The sequence below is a fragment of the Sebastes umbrosus genome, unplaced genomic scaffold, assembly GCF_015220745.1.
Source record: "Sebastes umbrosus isolate fSebUmb1 unplaced genomic scaffold, fSebUmb1.pri scaffold_215_arrow_ctg1, whole genome shotgun sequence".
Taxonomy (NCBI): Eukaryota; Metazoa; Chordata; class Actinopteri; order Perciformes; family Sebastidae; genus Sebastes; species Sebastes umbrosus.
The window spans coordinates 1-25,000 of NW_023618518.1; the positions used below are offsets into that span (position 1 = coordinate 1).

At 40.9% G+C, this 25,000-nt stretch overlaps 1 protein-coding gene across 2 annotated transcripts in view; it reads left to right on the top strand.

Moving 5' to 3' along the window:
- Positions 1–5,121: 5,121 nt before the first annotated feature.
- LOC119484429 (formin-binding protein 1-like) overlaps positions 5,122–25,000 on the top strand; it is a 22,853-nt gene continuing 2,974 nt past the window's right edge. For both annotated transcript variants that reach the window (XM_037763233.1, XM_037763232.1), the window contains exons 1-8: positions 5,122–5,332; positions 6,018–6,068; positions 8,063–8,210; positions 10,759–10,821; positions 11,669–11,764; positions 19,531–19,545; positions 21,635–21,763; positions 24,230–24,376. In XM_037763233.1, the coding sequence (XP_037619161.1) occupies positions 5,142–5,332; positions 6,018–6,068; positions 8,063–8,210; positions 10,759–10,821; positions 11,669–11,764; positions 19,531–19,545; positions 21,635–21,763; positions 24,230–24,376 (840 nt within the window). In that variant the 5' untranslated portion in view covers positions 5,122–5,141. The remainder of the gene's footprint in view (positions 5,333–6,017; positions 6,069–8,062; positions 8,211–10,758; positions 10,822–11,668; positions 11,765–19,530; positions 19,546–21,634; positions 21,764–24,229; positions 24,377–25,000) is intronic.

The window sequence follows — 25,000 nt, forward strand, 5'->3', positions numbered from 1 at the left end:
ACACTAGTTGTTCTTCTGCTCTTTATTAGTGTAAATGCAGCATTCCACGACTGTTTAGTCTTCTTCTCTTTATTAGTAGTAAATGCAGCATTCACACTGTTGTTCTCTCTATAGCTGTAATACAGCATTTCACACTATTGCTTGCTTTACTCTTTATTAAGTGTAAATACAGCATTCACACTATTGTTCTTCATTCTCTTTAGTAGTGTAGACTGCAGGCATTCACACATGTTATTCTTCTTCTCTTTATTAGTGTAAATGCAGGCATTCACACTTATTGCTTCTTCTCTTTATTAGTGTAATTCAGCATTCACCCACGTATGTTACCCCCCTTTTCTTACTCTCTATTAGTGTGTAAGAGCAGCATTCACACTGTATTGTTCTTCTTTCTTTATTAGTGTAAATGCAGCATTCACACTAGTGTTTCTTCTCTTATTAGATGTAAATGCAGCATTCCACACTGTTAGTTCTTCGTTCTCTTTATTAGTGTAGAGATGCAGCATTCACACGTAGTGTTATTATCTTTATTAGTGTAAATGCAGCATTCACACTGTTGTTCTTCAGTCTCTTTATTAGTGTAGATGCAGCATTCACACTGTTATTCTTCTTCTCTTTATTAGTGTAAATGCAGCATTCACACTATTGTTCTTCTCTTTATTAGTGTAAATGCAGCATTCACACTGTTGTTCTTCTTCTCTTTATTAGTGTAAATGCAGCATTCACACTATTGTTCTTCTCTTTATTAGTGTAAATGCAGCATTCACACTGTTGTTCTTCTTCTCTTTATTAGTGTAAATGCAGCATTCACACTGTTGTTCTTCTCTCTTTATTAGTGTAAATGCAGCATTCACACTATTGTTCTTCTCTTTATTAGTGTAAATGCAGCATTCACACTGTTGTTCTTCTTCTCTTTATTAGTGTAAATGCAGCATTCACACTATTGTTCTTCTTCTCTTTATTAGTGTAAATGCAGCATTCACACTATAGTTCTTCTCTTTATTAGTGTAAATGCAGCATTCACACTATTGTTCTTCTCTTTATTAGTGTAAATGCAGCATTCACACTATTGTTCTACTGCTCTTTATTAGTGTAAATGCAGCATTCACACTACTGTCTTCTTCTCTTTATTAGTGTAAATGCAGCATTCACACTGTTGTTCTTCTTCTCTTTATTAGTGTAAATGCAGCATTCACACTATTGTTCTTCTCTTTATTAGTGTAAATGCAACATTCACACTATTGTTCTTCTCTTTATTAGTGTAAATGCAGCATTCACACTATAGTTCTTCTCTTTATTAGTGTAAATGCAGCATTCACACTACTGTCTTCTTCTCTTTATTAGTGTAAATGCAGCATTCACACTATTGTTCTTCTTCTCTTTATTAGTGTAAATGCAGCATTCACACTATAGTTCTTTCTCTTTATTAGTGTAAATGCAGCATTCACACTATTGTTCTTCTTCTCTTTATTAGTGTAAATGCAGCATTCACACTGTTGTTCTTCTTCTCTTTATTAGTGTAAATGCAGCATTCACACTATTGTTCTTCTACTCTTTATTAGTGTAAATGCAGCATTCACACCGTTGTTCTTCTCTTTATTAGTGTAAATGCAGCATTCACACTGTTGTTCTTCTCTTTATTAGTGTAAATACAGCATTCACACTATTGTTCTTCTACTCTTTATAAGTGTAAATGCAGCATTCACACTATTGTTCTTCTTCTTTTTATTAGTGTAAATGCAGCATTCACACTATTATTATTCTTCTCTTTATTAGTGTAAATGCAGCATTCACACTATTGTTCTTCTACTCTTTATTAGTGTAAATGGAGCATTCACACTGTTTTTTTTCTTCTCTTTATTAGTGTAAATGCAGCATTCACACTGTTGTTTTTCTTCTCTTTATTAGTGTAAATGCAGCATTCACACTGTTGTTTTTCTTCTTTTTATTAGTGTAAATGCAGCATTCACACTGTTGTTTTTCTTCTCTTTATTAGTGGAAATGCAGCATTCACACTGTTGTTTTTCTTCTCTTTATTAGTGTAAATGCAGCATTCACACTGTTCTTCTTCTCTTTATTAGTGTAAATGCAGCATTCACACTATTGTTTTTCTACTCTTTATTAGTGTAAATGCAGCATTCACACTATTGTTCTTCTTCTCTTTATTAGTGTAAATGCAGCATTCACACTATTGTTCTTCTACTCTTTATTAGTGTAAATGCAGCATTCACACTGTTGTTCTTCTTCTCTTTATTAGTGTAAATGCAGCATTCACACTGTTGTTCTTCTTCTCTTTATTAGTGTAAATGCAGCATTCACACTATTGTTCTTCTCTTTATTAGTGTAAATGCAGCATTCACACTGTTGTTCTTCTTCTCTTTATTAGTGTAAATGCAGCGTTCACACTATTGTTCTTCTCTTTATTAGTGTAAATGCAGCATTCACACTATTGTTCTTCTCTTTATTAGTGTAAATGCAGCATTCACACTGTTGTTCTTCTTCTCTTTATTAGTGTAAATGCAGCATTCACACTATTGTTCTTCTACTCTTTATTAGTGTAAATGCAGCATTCACACTGTTGTTCTTCTACTCTTTATTAGTGTAAATGCAGCATTCACACTATTGTTCTTCTCTTTATTAGTGTAAATGCAGCATTCACACTATAGTTATTCTCTTTATTAGTGTAAATGCAGCATTCACACTACTGTCTTCTTCTCTTTATTAGTGTAAATGCAGCATTCACACTGTTGTTCTTCTCTTTATTAGTGTAAATGCAGCATTCACACTATAGTTCTTCTCTTTATTAGTGTAAATGCAGCATTCACACTACTGTCTTCTTCTCTTTATTAGTGTAAATGCAGCATTCACACTATTGTTTTTCTTCTCTTTATTCGTGTAAATGCAGCATTCACACTATAGTTCTTCTCTTTATTAGTGTAAATGCAGCATTCACACTACTGTCGTCTTCTCTTCATTAGTGTAAATGCAGCATTCACACTGTTGTTCTTCTTCTCTTTATTAGTGTAAATGCAGCATTCACACTATTGTTCTTCTCTTTATTAGTGTAAATGCAACATTCACACTATAGTTCTTCTCTTTATTAGTGTAAATGCAGCATTCACACTACTGTCTTCTTTTTATTAGTGTAAATGCAGCATTCACACTGTTGTTCTTCTTCTCTTTATTAGTGTAAATGCAGCATTCACACTATTGTTCTTCTCTTTATTAGTGTAAATGCAACATTCACACTATAGTTCTTCTCTTTATTAGTGTAAATGCAGCATTCACACTATAGTTCTTCTCTTTATTAGTGTAAATGCAGCATTCACACTACTGTCTTCTTCTCTTTATTAGTGTAAATGCAGCATTCACACTATTGTTCTTCTTCTCTTTATTAGTGTAAATGCAGCATTCACACTATAGTTCTTCTTTTTATTAGTGTAAATGCAGCATTCACACTACTGTCTTCTTCTCTTTATTAGTGTAAATGCAGCATTCACACTGTTGTTCTTCTTCTCTTTATTAGTGTAAATGCAGCATTCACATTATTGTTCTTTTCCTCTTTATTGTAAATGCAGCATTCACACTATTGTTCTTCTACTCTTTATTAGTGTAAATGCAGCATTCACACTATTGTTCTACTGTTCTTTATTAGTGTAAATGCAGCATTCACACTATTGTTCTTCTTCTCTTTATTAGTGTAAATGCAGCATTCACACTATTGTTCTTCTACTCTTTATTAGTGTAAATGCAGCATTCACACTATTGTTCTTCTACTCTTTATTAGTGTAAATGCAGCATTCACACTACTGTTCTTCTACTCTTTATTAGTGTAAATGCAGCATCCACACTATTGTTCTACTACTCTTTATTAGTGTAAATGCAGCATTCACACTATTGTTCTTCTTCTCTTTATTAGTGTAAATGCAGCATTCACACTATTGTTCTTCTACTCTTTATTAGTGTAAATGCAGCATTCACACTACTCTTTATTAGTGTAAATGTAGCATCCACACTATTGTTCTACTACTCTTTATTAGTGTAAATGCAGCATTCACACTATTGTTCTTCTTCTCTTTATTAGTGTAAATGCAGCATTTACACTGTTGTTCTTCTTCTCTTTATTAGTGTAAATGCAGCATTCACACTGTTGTTCTTCTTCTCTTTATTAGTGTAAATGCAGCATTCACATTATTGTTCTTCTTCTCTTTATTAGTGTAAATGCAGCATTCACACTGTTGTTCTTTTCCTCTTTATTAGTGTAAATGCAGCATTCACACTATTGTTCTTCTACTCTTTATTAGTGTAAATGCAGCATTCACACTGTTGTTCTTCTCTTTATTAGTGTAAATGCAGCATTCACGCTATTGTTCTTCTCTTTACTAGTGTAAATGCAGCATTCACACTGTTGTTCTTCTCTTTATTAGTGTAAATGCAGCATTCACGCTATTGTTCTTCTCTTTACTAGTGTAAATGCAGCATTCACACTGTTGTTCTTCTAATTTTTATTAGAGAGGTGTATCAGCATACAGGTGTATCGTGTACAGGTGTACAGGTGTATTTGTGTACAGGTGTATCGGCGTACAGCTGTATTGGTGTATAGGTGTATCGGTGTACAGGTGTACAGCTGTATTGGTGTACAGGTGTATCGGCGTACAGCTGTATTGGTGTATAGGTGTATCGGCGTACAGGTGTATCGGCTTGTACAGGTGTATCAGCGTGTACAGGTGGATTGACGTACATGTGTAGCGGTGTACAAGTGTAGCGGTGTACAGGTGTATCTGTGTACAGGTTTATCCGCATACAGGTGTATTGGCGCACAGGTGTAACGGCGTACAGGTGTATCGGCGTACAGGTGTAACGGGGTACAGGTGTATCAGTGTATAGGTGTATCGGCGTACAGGTGTATCGGTGTACAGGTGTATAGGTGTAAAGGTGTACAGGTGTTTCGGCATGTACAGGTGTATCAGTGTGTACAGGTGTACAGGTGTATCGGCGTGTACAGGTGTAATGGTGTACGGGTGTAAAGGTGTACAGGTGTATCAGTGTGTACAGGTGTATCGGCGTGTACAGGTGTAATGGTGTACAGGTGTAAAGGTGTATAGGTGTAAAGGTGTACAGGTGTTTCGGCGTGTACAGGTGTAATGGTGTACATGTGTATCGGCGTACAGATGTTTCGGTGGTCAATGAATCTTTACAGACTGATTTTTCTGTTCCAGGATCAGTTCGATAACTTGGAGAAACACACCAGCTGGGGAATCGACTTCCTGGAGAGATACAGCAAGTTCGTTAAAGAGAGAGCCGACATCGAGCTGAGCTACGCCAAACAGATCAGGTACCGACATCACCTGTATGTCATCTGTATGTCACCTGTATGTCACAGTTACATCACCTGTATGCTTCCTATACGTTGGCTGTATGTATATTAATTTATCAATATTCAGGCATCTTTCTTTCTGTGCGCTGTGGTTGCACATCTGTATCACCCCGTCTGTATCACCCTCTCTGTATCACCCCGTCTTTATTGCTCTGTCTGCGTCGCCCCGTCTGCGTCGCCCCGTCTGTATCACGCCGTCTGCATCATCTCTCTACCTGCCTGTCTAACCTGTCTCTCTCTCTCTCTCCTCCTGTCTAACCTGTCTCTCTCTCTCTACCTCTACCTGCCTGTCTAACCTGTCTGTCTCTCTCTCTCTCTCTCTACCTGCCTGTCTAACCTGTCTCTCTCTCTCTCTACCTGCCTGTGTAACCTGTCTCTCTCTCTCTCTCTCTCTCCACCTGTCTAACCTGTCTCTCTCTCTCTCTACCTGCCTGTGTAACCTGTCTCTCTCTCTCTCTCTACCTACCTGTGTAACCTGTCTCTCTCTCTAGCTCCACCTGTCTAACCTGTCTCTCTCTCTCTCTCTCTCTCTACCTGCCTGTCTTACCTGTCTCTCTCTCTACCTTCCTGTCTAACCTGTCTCTCTCTTTCTCTCTCTTCACCTGTGTAACCAGTCTGTCTCTCTCCACCTGTCTCTCTGCAGGAGTCTGTCTAAGAAGTATCATCCTAAGAGAAGCAGAGAGGACGACAGCAGGTCAGTCGTCCCGTTTCATCATTTAGTCTCCTCAAACAAATAAATGTTGCAGGTACAGTTGGTTACTGATTGGTTGTTACAGATAAACCTGGTTTCTGATTGGTTGTTACAGTTGCAGCTTGTTTCTGATTGGTTGTTACAGGTAAACCTGGTTTCTGATTGGTTGTTACAGGTACAGCTGGTTTCTGATTGGTTGTTGCAGGTACAGCTGGTTTCTGTTTGGTGCATTGTTACAGGTACAGCTGGTTTCTGATTGGTTGTTACAGGTACAGCTGGTTTCTGATTGGTTGTTGCAGGTACAGTCTGTTCCTGATTGGTTGTTGCAGGTACAGTTGGTTACTGATTGGTTGTTACAGATAAACCTGGTTTCTGATTGGTTGTTACAGTTACAGCTTGTTTCTTTTTTTTTTTTTTTTTTTTTAAAGTTATTTTTTTGGGGGCATTTTCCATTTTTATGACAGGACAGTGGATAGAGTCTTGAAAGGGGGGAGAGAGAGAGTGGATGCGGAAAGGGCCACAGGCCGGATTCGAACCCGGGCCGCCGCGGTCAGGACCAAGCCTTAATACATGGACGCCCGCTCTACCAACTGAGCTAACCCAGGTGCCCCAGTTACAGCTTGTTTCTGATTGGTTGTTACAGGTAAACCTGGTTTCTGATTGGTTGTTACAGGTACAGCTGGTTTCTGATTGGTTGTTGCAGGTACAGCTGGTTTCTGATTGGTTGTTACAGGAACAGCTGGTTTCTGCTTGATTGTTGCAGGTACAGTTGGTTTCTGATTGGTTGTTACAGGTAAACCTGGTTTCTGATTGGTTGTTACAGGTACAGCTGGTTTCTGATTGGTTGTTACAGGTAAACCTGGTTTCTGATTGGTTGTTACAGGTACAGCTGGTTTCTGATTGGTTGTTGCAGGTACAGCTGGTTTCTGATTGGTTGTTACAGGAACAGCTGGTTTCTGCTTGATTGTTGTAGGTACAGTTGGTTTCTGATTGGTTGTTACAGGTAAACCTCGTTTCTGATTGGTTGTTACAGGTACAGCTGGTTTCTGATTGGTTGTTACAGGTAAACCTGGTTTTTGATTGGTTGTTACAGGTAAACCTGGTTTCTGATTGTTTGTTAAAGGTAAACCTGGTTTCTGATTGTTTGTTACAGGTACAGCTGGTTTCTGATTGGTTGTTAAAGGTGAACCTGGTTTCTGATTGTTTCTTACAGGTAAACCTGGTTTCTGATTGGTTGTTACAGGTACAGCTGGTTTCTGATTGGTTGTTACAGGTACAGCTGGTTTCTGATTGGTTGTTACAGGTAAACCTGGTTTCTGATTGGTTGTTACAGGTACAGCTGGTTTCTGATTGGTTGTTAAAGGTAAACCTGGTTTCTGATTGTTTGTTACAGGTAAACCTGGTTTCTGATTGGTTGTTACAGTTAAAGCTGGTTTCTGATTGGTTGTTACAGTTAAGGTTGGTTTCTGATTGGTTGTTACAGGTACAGCTGGTTTCTGATTGGTTGTTACAGTTAAGGTTGGTTTCTGATTGGTTGTTACAGGTACAGCTGGTTTCTGATTGGTTGCTACAGGTACAGCTGGTTTCTGAGTGGTTGTTGCAGATACAGTTGGTTTCTGATTGGTTGTTACAGTTACAGCATGTTCCTGATTGGTTGTTACAGGTAAACCTGGTTTCTCATTGGTTGTTACAGTTACAGCTGGTTTCTGATTGGTTGTTGTAGGTACAGTTGATTACTGATTGGTTGTTACAGGTAAACCTGGTTTCTGATTGGTTGTTACAGTTACAGCTGGTTTCTGATTGGTTGTTACAGGTACAGTTGGTTTCTGATTGGTTGTTACAGGTAAACCTGGTTTCTGATTGGTTGTTACAGTTACAGCTGGTTTCTGATTGGTTGTTACAGTTACAGCTGGTTTCTGATTGGTTGTTACAGGTACAGCTGGTTTCTGATTGGTTGTTACAGGTACAGCTGGTTTCTGTTTGGTGCATTGTTACAGGTACAGCTGGTGTTTGGCGTTTGCAGCAACTCTCCGTCAGCTGAATGAACTTGCCGTTCAAAGAGAAGAACTCGCCGAAAACCTAAACACGCACATCGTGTGTGAGCTGACACGATACACACAGGAAGTGAAGACGGAGAGGAAGACGGTGAGTAAACGCACACACTCTAACACACATACTAACACACACACTCTAACACACACACTAACACAGACTAACACACATGCACTAACACACACTATAACACACACACTCTAACACACACTATAATACACACTATAACACACACACACACACACACACACACACACTAACACACAAACACTAACACACACACAGTAGCTGTAGACTGTGGGCCCTATATAACCTATAGATCTATAACTTTACCTATACTTATACCTATACCTAAACCTATAGATCTATAACTATACCTATACTTATACCTATACCTATATAACCTATAGATCTATAAAGATACCTATACTTATACCTATACCTATATAACTTATAAATCTATAACTATACCTATATAACCTATAGATCTACACCTATACTTATGACTATACGTATATTGTTGTCAATCGTTGACTGTCGTTGAGCAGTATTGAAGAGTCATTGACGAGTCGTTGAGGAGTCGTTGAGCAGTATTGAAGAGTCATTGACGAGTCGTTGAGGAGTCGTTGAGCAGTATTGAAGAGTCATTGACGAGTCGTTCAGGAGTCGTTGAGCAGTATTGAAGAATCATTGAGGAGTCATTGAGGAGTCGTTGAGCAGTTGAGGAGTCGTTGAGGAGTCATTGAGCAGTTGAGGGGTCGTTGAGCAGTCGTTGAGAAGTCGTTGAGCAGTCGTTGAGGAGTCGTTGAGGAGTCGTTGAGCAGTCGTTGAGGAGTCGTTGAGGAGTTGTTGAGCAGTCGTTGAGGAGTCATTTAGCAGTCGTTGAGCAGTCGTTGGGGAGTCGTTTAGCAGTCGTTGAGGAGTCGTTGAGCAGTACTGAAGAATCATTGACGAGTCATTGACGAGTCGTTGAGCAGTTGAGGAGTCGTTGAGGAGTCATTGAGCAGTTGAGGGGTCGTTGAGCAGTCGTTGATTATTCGTTGAGCAGTCGTTGAGAAGTCGTTGAGCAGTCGTTGAGGAGTCGTTGAGCAGTCGTTGAGGAGTCGTTGAGGAGTCGTTGAGGAGTCGTTGAGCAGTCGTTGAGTAGTCGTTTAGCAGTCGTTGAGCAGTCGTTGAGGAGTCGTTGAGCAGTCGTTTGGCAGTCGTTGAGGAGTCGTTGAGGAGTCATTTAGCAGTCGTTGATTATTCGTTGAGCAGTCGTTGAGAAGTCGTTGAGCAGTCGTTGAGGAGTTGTTGAGCAGTCGTTGAGGAGTCATTGATTATTCGTTGAGAAGTCGTTGAGCAGTCGTTGAGGAGTCGTTGAGGAGTCGTTGAGGAGTCGTTTAGCAGTCGTTAAGGAGTCGTTAAGGAGTCGTTGATTATTCGTTGAGCAGTCGTTGAGCAGTCGTTGAGCAGTCGTTGAGGAGTCGTTTAGCAGTTGTTGAGCAGTCGTTGAGGAGTCGTTTAGCAGTCGTTGATTATTCGTTGAGCAGTCGTTGAGAAGTCGTTGAGCAGTCGTTGAGGAGTTGTTGAGAAGTCGTTGAGGAGTCGTTGAGCAGTATTGAAGGAGTCGTTCAGGAGTCGTTGAGCAGTATTGAAGAATCATTGACGAGTCATTGAGGAGTCGTTGAGCAGTTGAGGAGTCGTTGAGGAGTCATTGAGCAGTTGAGGGGTCGTTGAGCAGTCGTTGATTATTCGTTGAGCAGTCGTTGAGAAGTCGTTGAGCAGTCATTGAGGAGTCGTTGAGGAGTCATTGAGCAGTTGTTGAGGAGTCGTTGAGGAGTCGTTGAGCAGTCGTTGAGGAGTCGTTTAGCAGTCGTTGAGCAGTCGTTGAGGAGTCGTTTAGCAGTCGTTGAGCAGTCGTTTAGCAGTCGTTGAGCAGTCGTTGAGCAGTCGTTGAGGAGTCGTTTAGCAGTCGTTGATTATTCGTTGAGCAGTCGTTGAGAAGTCGTTGAGCAGTCGTTGAGGAGTTGTTGAGAAGTCGTTGAGCAGTCCTTGAGGAATCGTTGAGGAGTCGTTGAGGAGTCGTTTAGCAGTTGTTGAGCAGTCGTTGAGGAGTCGTTTAGCAGTCGTTGAGCAGTCGTAGAATAGTCGTTGAGGAGTCATTGAGCAGTCGTTGAGCAGTTGTAGAATAGTCGTTGAGGAGTCGTTGAGCAGTCGTTGAGCAGTCGTTGAGGAGTCGTCGAGCAGTCGTTGAGGATTCGTTGAGGAGTCGTTGAGCAGTCGTTGAGGAGTCGTTTAGCAGTTGTTGAGCAGTCGTTGAGGAGTCGTTTAGCAGTCGTTGAGCAGTTGTAGAATAGTCGTTGAGCAGTCGTTGAGCAGTTGTAGAATAGTCGTTGAGGAGTCGTTGAGCAGTCGTTGAGGAGTCGTTGAGCAGTCGTTGAGCAGTCGTTGAGGAGTCGTTGAGCAGTCGTTGAGCAGTCGTTGAGCAGTCATTGAAGAGTTGAAGAGCATTACCAGTTACCAATGAGCATTACCAGTTTGACTGGACTGGCTACCAGTTTGACTGGACTGGTTTCCGGTTTGACTGTACTGGTTATCAGTTTGACTGGATTGGTTACCAGTTTGACTGGATTGGTTACCAGTTTGTCTTTTTTTGCAGCATTTCCAAGATGGCCGCCGTGCCCAGCAGCACATTGAGAGCTCCTGGAAACAGCTGGAGTCTGTGAGTATCATGTGACCCCGCCCACCAACACACTGCTCCCGGCAGTAAAAGAGGTCAAACTGTGTTACGCCCTGTTTTTATTGTGTTGTTGTTGTTTACTTTCTGTTTTTTTGTGTTGTTGTTGTTTACTTCCTGTTTTTTGTGTTGTTGTTGTTTACTTTCTGTTTTTTTTGTGTTGTTGTTTACTTCCTGTTTTTTGTGTTGTTGTTGTTTACTTTCTGTTTTTTTGTGTTGTTGTTTACTTTCTGTTTTTTTTGTGTTGTTGTTGTTTACTTCCTGTTTTTTGTGTTGTTGTTTACTTTCTGTTTTTTTTGTGTTGTTGTTGTTTACTTTCTGTTTTTTTGTGTTGTTGTTGTTTACTTTCTGTTTTTTTGTGTTGTTGTTGTTTACTTTCTGTTTTTTTTATGTTGTTGTTTACTTCCTGTTTTTTTGTTGTTGTTGTTTACTTTCTGTTTTTTTGTGTTGTTGTTGTTTACTTTCAGTTTTTTGTTGTTGTTTACTTTCTGTTTTTTTTGTGTTGTTGTTTACTTCCTGTTTTTTTGTGTTGTTGTTGTTTACTTTCTGTTTTTTTGTGTTGTTGTTGTTTACTTTCTGTTTTTTTGTGTTGTTGTTGTTTACTTTCTGTTTTTTGTGTGTTGTTTACTTCCTGTTTTTTTGTGTTGTTGTTGTTTACTTTATGTTTTTTTGTTGTTGTTTACTTTCTGTTTTTTTTGTGTTGTTGTTGTTTACTTCCTGTTTTTTTGTGTTGTTGTTGTTTACTTCCTGTTTTTTTGTGTTGTTGTTTACTTTCTGTTTTTTTTGTGTTGTTGTTGTTTACTTCCTGTTTTTATTGTGTTGTTGTTGTCAGAGTAAACGTCGGTTTGAACGTGACTGTAAGGAGGCGGAGCGAGCTCAGCAAGTCTCCGACAGAATCGACCTCGACAACAAGACGGACGGAGAGAAGGTAGATAAACATCAACACACAAATGTACATTATACTTAACTATATTATACATATATATATATATATATATATATAGCAATAAGAACCAAAGAAGTTTTCAGATGAGAAGAAACTTTATTATATAAAAACTTTATTTACAGAAGAATTCTACAGAAAGTCTAGTGTCTCCTGTTATTATTATATTATTATATTACTAACCTCCCTGTTGTTTCACCAACCGACTAAAAAAAGAGTTTAATTTATATTTTTGTTCAACATCAAACTGTGGCGGTACTGAGTCAGAAAACTGAAAAACAGTTCCCATCCACATAATAATATAAAATAAAATGCCTTCTTAATAATAATAATGAACAAATGTCTCTTCAATAATGAACAAATGCCTCTATATTAACAAACAATTAAGGAAACTGAAATATTGGTTTGTGTTTTTCCTTTTACCCTCCTTTAAAGTTTTCTCAAATAAAATACACTAAAAGAAATGGGTATAAAGGGTTTCATTGAAAATCAACAAATGAATAGAATACAAAAATACAGCCTGCAGGCGTTAGGCTATTGTAAGGCAAGCCAGCTGTTGCACAAATAGCACCTAATCGTCCCAGTGCAGGTAACCTAATTGGTTGGCACTTAACTTGTTTCCCCAACTAGGAGTCAACACTCTCAACAAACAAAACACAAAGATCACAGAATCCCAAAAGGGCCCAAAACAGACCAGAGTTTCTGGTAAAGCTGATAACACATGTTGCATTGAGTGAAGGAGAGATCAGAATGACACTGGGTGTGCAGTTTCCCTCCTCTTTTAAGCCCTACAGAAAGGGCGTCGTTACACCCTGATTGGCCAAGAGGGGAATGCACCAAGCTGCTCTCAACTATCATTTAAGAGCCAGTCCCCACACCCTGCGCAACAGGTGAACTGAATAACCCTCTAATCACTCAGCAACTCAACCAAAAAAACACCAGGGAAAAGGGAAACAACAGCAAGCACCAGAGAATTGGCAGCTGCCACACTCCCTCCCCCATATAATAAACACCGCCTCCAAGGTGTTTTACACACATCCTTTCGACAGTTATTTACCTTTAATACAATGTCACAAAAAACCCATAAATTCATCCTCATCACTAGTGTCACTGTCCATAAAAATGCGCATGACCGCCTCTCTCTCCTGAGCCTCCACTTCAACAGAGGTTGGGCGACACTCTTTCAAATCACACACATTAACCACCCTTAGATCCTTTCCGGTGTCCTCACGCACAATCCTGTAATTCACAGGGCCTACCTGCTCAACAATGCGGTACGGACCAATCCATCGTGGGGCCAGTTTAGCTGTGTAATTTTTGGAAGCCTTGGAGACGGGATGGGCTTTCATCCAGACCCTATCCTTCATTTCATATGTGACATGTCGCCTGTTTTTGTTGTAGGTATGAGCCTGTTTCCTTTTTGCCTGTGCCAGATTGGACTCTACCAGAGCTTGGACATTTTTCAACGCACGTGGGACCTGAGAAGAGGGCTCAAAAGCTCTGGCAAAAGGTCCCTTCAACGATCCTCTAAGCAGCAACTCAGCTGGGGAAAAGCCGGTGGCTTCATTGACTGCGGAGTTCAGGGCAAAACGCAACTCCGGTATGAAACGATCCCAACTCTTATGCTTCTCTCCAACATACGAAGCTATCATGCTTTTTAGTGAGCGGTTAATACGCTCAGTCATGTTAGTCTGTGGATGATAGGCAGTTGTGAGTTTATGGACAACCCCCCAGCTATCACACAACTCTTTGAAAACCTCTGATATGAACTGAGGTCCCCGATCTGATGAGACATGTTTTGGGACACCCCAACGTGTAAAGATGTCCTTCCGCAGACATTTGCTGATTGTGGAAGCAGTAGCATTACGTAAAGGAAACAACTCAACCCAACGACTATAATAATCTACCACAACAAGTAATTGGGTGTTTCCCAGGGAACTACGAGGCAGAGGGCCCATGAGGTCCAAACCAAGCATTTCCCATGGCTCCGTTACCTTTGTCTGCTGGAGCAAGCCAGCAGGCTTCCTGGACTCAGGTTTATATTTCTGACAAATAGTACAAGATCTTACATATTCTGCGACATCTGTCCATATTTTCGGCCAGTATGCAACTTCACGAATCCTTTGCTGGGTCTTATATCGTCCAAAATGACCACTCAAAGGGTTATCGTGGTATGCATGCAAGACGACTGGACGAAGTGACTGTGGAACATATACCTGGTATAGGTCACCACGGTCAAGATGTTTGGTTTTCCTATAAACCGTATCCTCCAAAATGACAAAACCGGAATCTGCTTCACCGCCAGGTTTGTCATCAGTGAGCAGTGCCTGATATATTTTCTGGATGTCTGGATCACTCCTCTGGGCTTTCCAGACATCCTCATCAGTCAGAGGAAAAGGTACAAACTTCTCATCCCGTGTCAGGGAACGAGTGTACAATGCAAGGGAGGCCGGACCAGTGGCCCGCGACAGAGCATCCGGTGCGTTGTTCAACTTACCCTTACGATATTCAATCGTAAAAGAAAATTCCTGCAGACGCAGCGCCCAGCGTATAAGCCTGGAGCTAGCTTTATTGGTGTTAAAGACCCACAACAACGAAGAGTGGTCAGTGACAACAACGAAAGGTTTCCCTTCCAGATAGTGTCTCCATTTCTCCAGACTCCACACCACAGCCAGACATTCCCGTTCTGTCGTGGAGTAATTTTGCTCTGACCTTGTTAGAGAGCGGCTTCCATAAGCGATAACCTCTTCTCTAGAGGAAGTGTTCGATCTCTGAGCCAAAACTGCCCCTAGACCCGTAGAACTTGCATCGGTGTAGACGACAAATGTGTTACACATATCAGGGTGACCAAGGACAGGAGGAGAGGTCAGATGGTCTTTAAGACATTGAAATGCCTTCTGACACTCCTCTGACCACTTAAACACAACTCCTTTCTTTTTCAGCGCATTCAGGGGCTCCGCAATCATTGAAAAGTTAGGGACATAACGGTGGTACCATCCAGCCAGACCCAAAAACCTTTGAACTTCCTTGAGGTTTCTAGGCACAGGGTAGTCACAAAGTGCTTCTGTCTTTGCTGGATCTGCCTGCACTCCCTCCTTGCTCACTACATGACCCAGGAATTTAAGCTCGGGACAACAGAAGTGGCATTTCTTAATATTGAGTGTAAGGCCAGCCTGCTGGAGGCAATCAAACACTCGCTGGACGTCATGAAAGTGATTCTGGACGTCTTTGGAATAGATTATGATGTCATCCAAGTACACCATACAGCACTCTCCTAGGCAGCTCCTCAGCACTTGAGTCATTAGCCTTTGGAAGGTAGCTGGAGCTCCCTTCAAGCCGAAAGGCATAACCCGAAAATGGAATAATCCAAAACGTGACGAATGCCGTGAGGTGCTGACTTTCCGGGTCCATTTCTACCTGCCAATAACCACTGTTGAGATCTAAGGTGGTGAACACAGCTGAACTTGCCAGAGATTCAAGTATCTCAGAAATCGTTGGTAGAGGATAGGCATCTCCCTCGCTACGTTCATTAACACGGCGGAGATCAACACAAAATCGGGGTGTTCCACCATCTTTTCTAGGCACCACTACAATCGGGGATGCCCATGGTGAATGGGAAGGTACAATGATACCCTGTTGAAGCATCTCTTCGATCTGCTCCTTAACCATCTTCCGCTTTTGTAGGGGTAATCGATAGGGGCGCTGGGTAACCACAACATCACTGTTTAATTTGATTTTATGTTTCAGCACAGAGGTACGGCCTAAAGTGGTGGTGCAGACCCGCGGGTTGTTTAGCAAGAGTTGGTACAATTTCTCAGCCTCCCTCCCTGTTAAACCACTGTCTGCAACAGCAGTATGGAGCAGACTGAGTAAGTCATCACCTTTAGGAATACAAGCTAGGTTACACCAGTCATCACTAACAGCAGGCAAGAGCGGTAATGTAGGTGGTAAGGTAGTATACAAAGCAACACTGCTCACACTCAGAACACCCCAACCATCGCTAGGGCACAGGGCAGGCTGGAAAGGGAAAACCCTGGTGGTGTTATCACCAGCAAAAGAGTATACCTTGTCCCGGACGTTGACCTGGAGCCCACTCATGCTCATAAAATCTAAACCAAGAACTAATGGATACACCAACACATCTGCATCCAGTACTGCGGTAGGTACGAACCAACTGTTACCATGCATGCTGAACTCCAGCACTTTACATCCAATAGGATTTGCTTGCTGGCCATTCGCAAGATACATTGGTCCACCCTGCCATGATACAAGGGACTCATTGGGGCCTTTGATCTTATTCCACAGACTCACATGCAATAAAGTGTAAGTAGCACCTGTGTCCACAAGCGCTTTCCCATGACGCTGACGTACCGTGATGGGCACAACCAACTGTTTTAGACTAGTGGGCGGGTGAGATGGAGATCCCACCACACTAGTAGACTTTTGCTTCTGGCAGTTCTTGGCTGCAGGCTGACTAGCAACAGTAGCCATGGAACCTTTTTTACTGGACGCTGAAGTCTGTTTTGACTCTGACTTTTGCTGTCTACTGTATTTTGAGCTACCTGGGAAGACATGAAACTGAGGGCAGAACCCTGGTGCATGCTCACCATGGCAACGCCAACACAAAACCATTTCAGGTCTCTTTATAACCTTCTTTTCAGTTGTACCATTAGCTTTGTGAGATTCGTTCAGAGTTCTCCTGTACCTTTTCTGGTTTTCATAATCTACTTCTATTTGACTCCCAATGCGGATCATCTCATCTATGGAGGTAACCCGACCACGGAGCTGACATGCCAGAAAGGGATTCATAGCCTTCAATATTCTTTTTAAAATCTCATCATCTGTGGCCGAAGAGTGCCAACGTTTGATAAGTGCTTGAAAGGAGAAAACAAAGTCTCGTAGTGACTCATTTCTTCCTTGCACCCTGGTTCGAATCTGTTCTTCCAGAACATCAACATAGTCCTCGGGAAGAAAAGATGATAGGAAAGCTCTCTGAAATTCCTCCCATGAATGGATTTTCTCCCTAACAGTCTCCCACCAATCACGTGCAGAACCATGCAATACACTTCTCATGGTCGCTAGGATCTCACCATGAGTAAGTGGTTTCAGAGACACTGCATCACTGCATCTTTGCAAATACACCAAAGGATCTTTCTCATCCTGAGGCCCGCCATAGCAAGGGAAAAACATCTTAATTGGAAGTTTGCCATCAGTCACTCTACAACCATCATCCTGGAAAATTTCACCCTTAGGAGCAGCAGCTCCTGAGCAATCTGAAGGAACTCCCACAGGTGCGGAGGTAGGCAACAAAACCACATTTTTAACAACTGGAGAAACAGGATATGTGTGTGCTTGAGACGAAACTGCAACAGGTGTGACTGCTTCTTTAAGGACCCATTCCTCTCGCTTATGTATTGAATTGACCTGAGAATTGAGTGCACACTGTTGACGCACAAGAGACTCAAGGGTAGCCTGCACTGAACCCATCTGCTGTTGCAATGTACGCACCTCGGTCACCAGAAGTTGTACATCCTTGTTTTCAGTGACCGCGGATGTAATGGAGGTCATCAAGTTTTGACGGTCAGTAATCAGGGACTCTTGGAACTCAGACTGTGTTTGTTGTGCATTCCACTGAATGGCATTTATGCACTTTGAACCAAAATCCCTTACTTCTGCGAGCAAATGGTTACTTGCTTTCTCCACCACATTTGTTATGAGAGTAGTACACATTTTTAGAGCTTTATCGATGGGTATGCCCTTTGAAATGTTTGACAGCCACTCACGCTGCCAATCCACTGTATTTTTAAACACAAGTTTCATCGACTCTACAGCATTAGCAAAAATGACTAAATCCGAATCTGAGTGTTCCTGGGTGGGAGGAGCTACAGGAACTGGGGATGAAGGCGGAAGTAATAAGCCCTCTAAAGCCAAAAGAGGATGAGTGTCCACAGACAATTGTGGTTCTACTGGAGCATCTACCCATCCCTCTTCATCATCATCATCATCATCATCGCGTAAGTGCACCTCCTGCCCAACTACAGGCATATCCAAGCTAACATTTAGAGAAAGCTCGGATTCCAATTCCGCAAGCGACGGTTCAAATGCGGTCATTGTAATGTCTGGATCTTCCCAAGACATGATGGATAGTCACTAGTAATTATTTGGACTAATAGTCAAGCCACACTCCAAATACACATTTCAGAAATATACACTCAAATACACTTGCTAAATCGATATCAGAAGATGGGACACAAAACTAAATCTCTTTATTGAAAGATTATGCTTTGTGTTACGTGTCCCTTCGTGGTTGCCAATTATGTGGCGGTACTGAGTTCCCCAGACTTTAGTTGTTCAGTCAGAAGACTGAAAAACAGTTCCCATCCACATAATAATATAAAATAAAATGCCTTCTTAATAATAATAATGAACAAATGCCTCTTCAATAATGAACAAATGCCTCTATATTAACAAACAATTAAGGAAACTGAAATATTGGTTTGTGTTTTTCCTTTTACCCTCCTTTAAAGTTTTCTCAAATAAAATACACTAAAAGAAATGGGTATAAAGGGTTTCATTGAAAATCAACAAATGAATAGAATACAAAAATACAGCCTGCAGGCGTTAGGCTATTGTAAGGCAAGCCAGTTGTTGCACAAATAGCACCTAATCGTCCCAGTGCAGGTAACCTAATTGGTTGGCACTTAACTTGTTTCCCCAACTAGGAGTCCAACACTCTCAACAAACAAAACACAAAGATCACAGAATCCCAAAAGGGCCCAAAACAGACCAGAGTTTCTGGTAAAACTGATAACACATGTTGCATTGAGTGAAGGAGAGATCAGAATGACACTGGGTGTGCAGTTTCCCTCCTCTTTTAAGCCCTACAGAAAGGGCGTCGTTACACCCTGATTGGCCAAGAGGGGAATGCACCAAGCTGCTCTCAACTATCATTTAAGAGCCAGTCCCCACACCCTGCGCAACAGGTGAACTGAATAACCCTCTAATCACTCAGCAACTCAACCAAAAAAACACCAGGGAAAAGGAAAACAACAGCAAGCACCAGAGAATTGGCAGCTGCCACACAACTAATCTTAACATCTGTTTTTCTCTCTGTCTGTCTCTCTCTGTCTGTCTCTCTGTCTCTCTCTCTCTCTGTCTCTCTCTGTCTGTCTGTCTCTCTGTCTCTCTCTGTCTGTCTCTCTGTCTCTCTGTCTCTCTCTCTGTCTCTCTCTCTGTCTGTCTGTCTCTCTGTCTCTCTCTCTCTCTGTCTCTCTCTGTCTGTCTGTCTCTCTATCTCTCTCTGTCTGTCTGTCTGTCTCTCTGTCTCTCTCTCTGTCTTTCTCTCTGTCTCTCTCTCTGTCTGTCTGTCTCTCTGTCTCTCTCTGTCTGTCTGTCTCTCTGTCTCTCTCTCTGTCTGTCTGTCTGTCTGTCTCTCTGTCTCTCTGTCTGTCTGTCTCTCTGTCTCTCTCTGTCTGTCTGTCTCTCTGTCTCTCTGTCTGTCTGTCTGTCTCTCTCTCTCTCTGTCTGTCTGTCTCTCTGTCTCTCTCTGTCTTTCTCTGTCTCTCTCTCTGTCTGTCTCTCTGTCTCTCTCTCTGTCTGTCTCTCTGTCTCTCTCTCTGTCTGTCTCTCTCTCTCTGTCTGTGTCTATGTCTCTCTCTGTCTTTCTGTCTGTCTCCTTGTCTGTGTCTCTCTCTGTCTCTCTGTCTGTCTCCCTGTCTGTGTCTCTCTGTCTGTCTCTCTGTCTCTCTCAGCGCTGCTCACTGAAGGTGAGTTATTTTCACACATTTATTGTAAACTCTATTTTTTATTTGATAATATTTTTGAGTGTATTTGAGCAGATATTTCATGTTATATTTTACATTGCAGTATTACGGTATAGAATACTTTTTACAGTGCAGTATTACAGTATAGAATACTTTTTACAGTGCAGTATTACAGTATAAAAAACTTTTTACATTGCAGTATTACAGTATAGAATACTTTTTACAGTGCAGTATTACAGTATAAAAAACTTTTTACATTGCAGTATTACAGTATAGAATACTTTTTACAGTGCAGTATTACGGTATAGAATACTTTTTACAGTGCAGTATTACAGTATAGAATACTTTTTACAGTGCAGTATTACAGTATAAAAAACTTTTTACATTGCAGTATTACAGTATAGAATACTTTTTACAGTGCAGTATTACAGTATAGAATACTTTTTACAGTGCAGTATTACAGTATAAAAAAACTTTTTACATTGTAGTATTACAGTATAGAATACTTTTTACAGTGCAGTATTACAGTATAGAATACTTTTTACAGTGCAGTATTACAGTATAAAAAAACGTTTTACATTGCAGTATTACAGTATAGAATACTTTTTACAGTGCAGTATTACAGTATAGAATACTTTTTACATTGCAGTATTACAGTATAGAATACTTTTTACAGTGCAGTATTACAGTATAAAAAAACGTTTTACATTGCAGTATTACAGTATAGAATACTTTTTACCGTGCAGTATTACAGTATAGAATACTTTTTACAGTGCAGTATTACAGTATGGAATACGTTTTACAGTATAGAATACTTTTTACATTGCAGTATTACAGTATAAAATACTTTTTACATTGCAGTATTACAGTATGGAATACGTTTTACATTGCAGTATTACAGTATAGAATACTTTTTACATTGCAGTATTACAGTATAGAATACTTTTTACATTGCAGTATTACAGTATAGAATACTTTTTACATTGCAGTATTACAGTATAAAATACTTTTTACATTGCAGTATTACAGTATGGAATACGTTTTACATTGCAGTATTACAGTATAGAATACTTTTTACATTGCAGTATTACAGTATAGAATACTTTTTACATTGCAGTATTACAGTATAGAATACTTTTACATTGCAGTATTACAGTATAGAATACTTTTTACAGTGCAGTATTACATATAGAATACTTTTTACATTGCAGTATTACACTATAGAATACTTTTTACAGTGCAGTATTACAGTATAGAATACTTTTTACAGTGCAGTATTACAGTATAGAATACTTTTTACAGTGCAGTATTACAGTATAAAAAAACTTTTTACAGTGCAGTATTACAGTATAGAATACTTTTTACCGTGCAGTATTACAGTATAGAATACTTTTTACAGTGCAGTATTACAGTATAAAAAAACGTTTTACATTGCAGTATTACAGTATAGAATACTTTTTACAGTGCAGTATTACAGTATAAAAAAACTTTTTACATTGCAGTATTACAGTATAGAATACTTTTTACAGTGCAGTATTACAGTATAGAATACTTTTTACAGTGCAATATTACATATAGAATACTTTTTACAGTGCAGTATTACAGTATAGAATACTTTTTACAGTGCAGTATTACAGTATAGAATACTTTTTACATTGCAGTATTACAGTATAGAATACTTTTTACAGTGCAGTATTACAGTATAGAATACTTTTTACTTTGCAGTATTACAGTATAGAATACTTTTTACATTGCAGTATTACAGTATAGAATACTTTTTACTTTGCAGTATTACAGTATAGACTACTTTTTACAGTGCAGTATTACAATATAGAATACTTTTTACATTGCAGTATTACACTATAGAATACTTTTTACAGTGCAGTATTCTGTCTAATTATATATATATTTTTTTATTATATAATTTTATAATTATATTATTGTTTTATTATATTATTATAAAATGATATTATTATATTATTATATAACTATATAATTAAAGTATTATAGTATAATAATATTATATTATTATAATATTATATCATTATTTTTTATATTATTATATTGATCTGTTTGTGTCTGCTGTTTTCAGGCTCGTCAGACGGCTCAACAGAAAAAACAAGCTGCTGAAGAGTCCAGGAAAGACTATGTGACCAGTTTAAACCAGTTTAACCAGGACCAGCACCAGCACTACCACACCCTGGTACCAGTTATATACCAGGTAAACCAAAACTACCACACCCTGGTACCAGTTATATACCAGGTAAACCAGCACTACCACACCCTGGTACCAGTTATATACCAGGTAAACCAGCACTACCACACCCTGGTACCAGTTATATACCAGGTAAACCAAAACTACCACACCCTGGTACCAGTTATATACCAGGTAAACCAAAACTACCACACCCTGGTACCAGGTTATATACCAGGTAAACCAACACTACCACACCCTGGTACCAGTTATTTACCAGGTAAACCAACACTACCACACCCTGGTACCAGTTATATACCAGGTAAACCAACACTACCACACCCTGGTACCAGTTATATACCAGGTAAACCAACACTACCATACCCTGGTACCAGTTATATACCAGGTAAACCAGCACTACCACACCCTGGTACCAGTTATTTACCAGGTAAACCAACACTACCACACCCTGGTACCAGTTATATACCAGGTAAACCAGCACTACCACACCCTGGTACCAGTTATATACCAGGTAAACCAAAAGTACCATACCCTGGTACCAGTTATATACCAGGTAAACCAGCACTACAACACCCAGGTACCAGTTTTATACCAGGTAACCAGCACTACCACACCCTGGTACCAGTTTTATACCAGGTAAACCAACAGTACCATACCCTGGTACCAGTTATATACCAGGTAAACCAGCACTACCACACCCTGGTACCAGTTATATACCAGGTAAACCAGCACTACCACACCCTGGTACCAGTTATATACCAGGTAAACCAGCACTACCACACCCTGATACCAGTTATATACCAGGTAAACCAGCACTACCACACCCTGGTACCAGTTATATACCAGGTAAACCAACACTACCACACCCTGGTACCAGTTATATACCAGGTAAACCAGCACTACCATACCCTGGTACCAGTTATATACCAGGTAAACCAGCACTACCACACCCTGATACCAGTTTTTTACCAGGTAAACCAACACTACCACACCCTGGTACCAGTTATATACCAGGTAAACCAGCACTACCACACCCTGGTACCAGTTATATACCAGGTAAACCAACACTACCACACCCTGGTACCAGTTATATACCAGTTATATACCAGGTAAACCAGCACTACCACACCCTGTTACCAGTTATATACCAGGTAAACCAACAGTACCCTACCCTGGTACCAGTTATATACCAGGTAAACCAACAGTACCCTACCCTGGTACCAGTTATATACCAGGTAAACCAGCACTACCACACCCTGGTACCAGTTATATACCAGGTAAACCAACACTACCACACCCTGGTACCAGTTATATACCAGGTAAACCAACAGTATCCTACCCTGGTACCAGTTATATACCAGGTAAACCAGCACTACCACACCCTGGTACCAGTTATATACCAGGTAAACCAACAGTACCCTACCCTGGTACCAGTTATATACCAGGTAAACCAACACTACCACACCCTGGTACCAGTTATATACCACGTAAACCAACACTACCACACCCTGTTACCAGTTATATACCAGGTAAACCAACACTACCACACCCTGGTACCAGTTATATACCAGGTAAACCAACACTACCACACCCTGGTACCAGTTATATACCAGGTAAACCAACAGTACCCTACCCTGGTACCAGTTATATACCAGGTAAACCAACACTACCACACCCTGGTACCAGTTATATACCAGGTAAACCAACAGTACCCTACCCTGGTACCAGTTATATACCAGGTAAACCAGCACTACCACACCCTGGTACCAGTTATATACCAGGTAAACCAACACTACCACACCCTGGTACCAGTTATATACCAGGTAAACCAACAGTACCCTACCCTGGTACCAGTTATATACCAGGTAAACCAGCACTACCACACCCTGGTACCAGTTATATACCAGGTAAACCAACAGTACCCTACCCTGGTACCAGTTATATACCAGGTAAACCAACACTACCACACCCTGTTACCAGTTATATACCAGGTAAACCAACACTACCCTACCCTGGTACCAGTTATATACCAGGTAAACCAACAGTACCCTACCCTGGTACCAGTTATATACCAGGTAAACCAGCACTACCACACCCTGGTACCAGTTATATACCAGGTAAACCAACACTACCACACCCTGGTACCAGTTATATACCAGGTAAACCAACACTACCACACCCTGGTACCAGTTATATACCAGGTAAACCAACAGTACCCTACCCTGGTACCAGTTATATACCAGGTAAACCAACACTACCACACCCTGTTACCAGTTATATACCAGGTAAACCAACACTACCACACCCTGGTACCAGTTATATACCAGGTAAACCAACAGTACCCTACCCTGGTACCAGTTATATACCAGGTAAACCAACACTACCACACCCTGTTACCAGTTATATACCAGGTAAACCAACAGTACCCTACCCTGGTACCAGTAACATACCAGGTGTATTCTGTGGTTGCAGCGTATCCAGGACATGGAGGAGCGGCGGATTGAGAGAATCTGTGATGCGATGCGTTCGTCAGCAGAAGCTGAGAGAAAAGTTCTTCCTGTTGTGAGTCGCTGTCTGGACGTCATGATGGATGCTTCTGAGGGGATCCAGCCCAGGACGGTGAGTCTCCTCCTGACTGAAGTCTGGTTGTTCTGGTCTAGATCTTTGGTTTTGATTCTGTTGGTTCAGAGGACAACATCAAACTCTTCAACATCTGTCCAGGAAAAAGTGTTTAAAGTCCTGAACTGGAGAGTCGAACCCTCAGCAGTCACTGAGACCTGTATCTGTCTGGTCCACCATGGTCTCAGTGAGACCTGTATCTGTCTGGTCCACCATGTCCTCAGTGAGACCTGTATCTGTCTGGTCCACCATGGTCTCAGTGAGACCTGTATCTGTCTGGTCCACCATGTCCTCACTGAGACCTGTATCTGTCTGGTCCACCATGTCCACAATGAGACCTGTATCTGTCTGGTCCACCATGTCCTCACTGAGACCTGTATCTGTCTGGTCCACCATTTCCTCAGTGAGACCTGTATCTGTCTGGTCCACCATGTCCTCAGTGAGACCTGTATCTGTAGGGTCCACCATGTCCTCAGTGAGACCTGTATCTGTAGGGTCCACCATGTCCTCAGTGAGACCTGTATCTGTAGGGTCCACCATGTCCTCAGTGAGACCTGTATCTGTAGGGTCCACCATGGTCTCAGTGAGACCTGTATCTGTCTGGTCCACCATGTCCTCACTGAG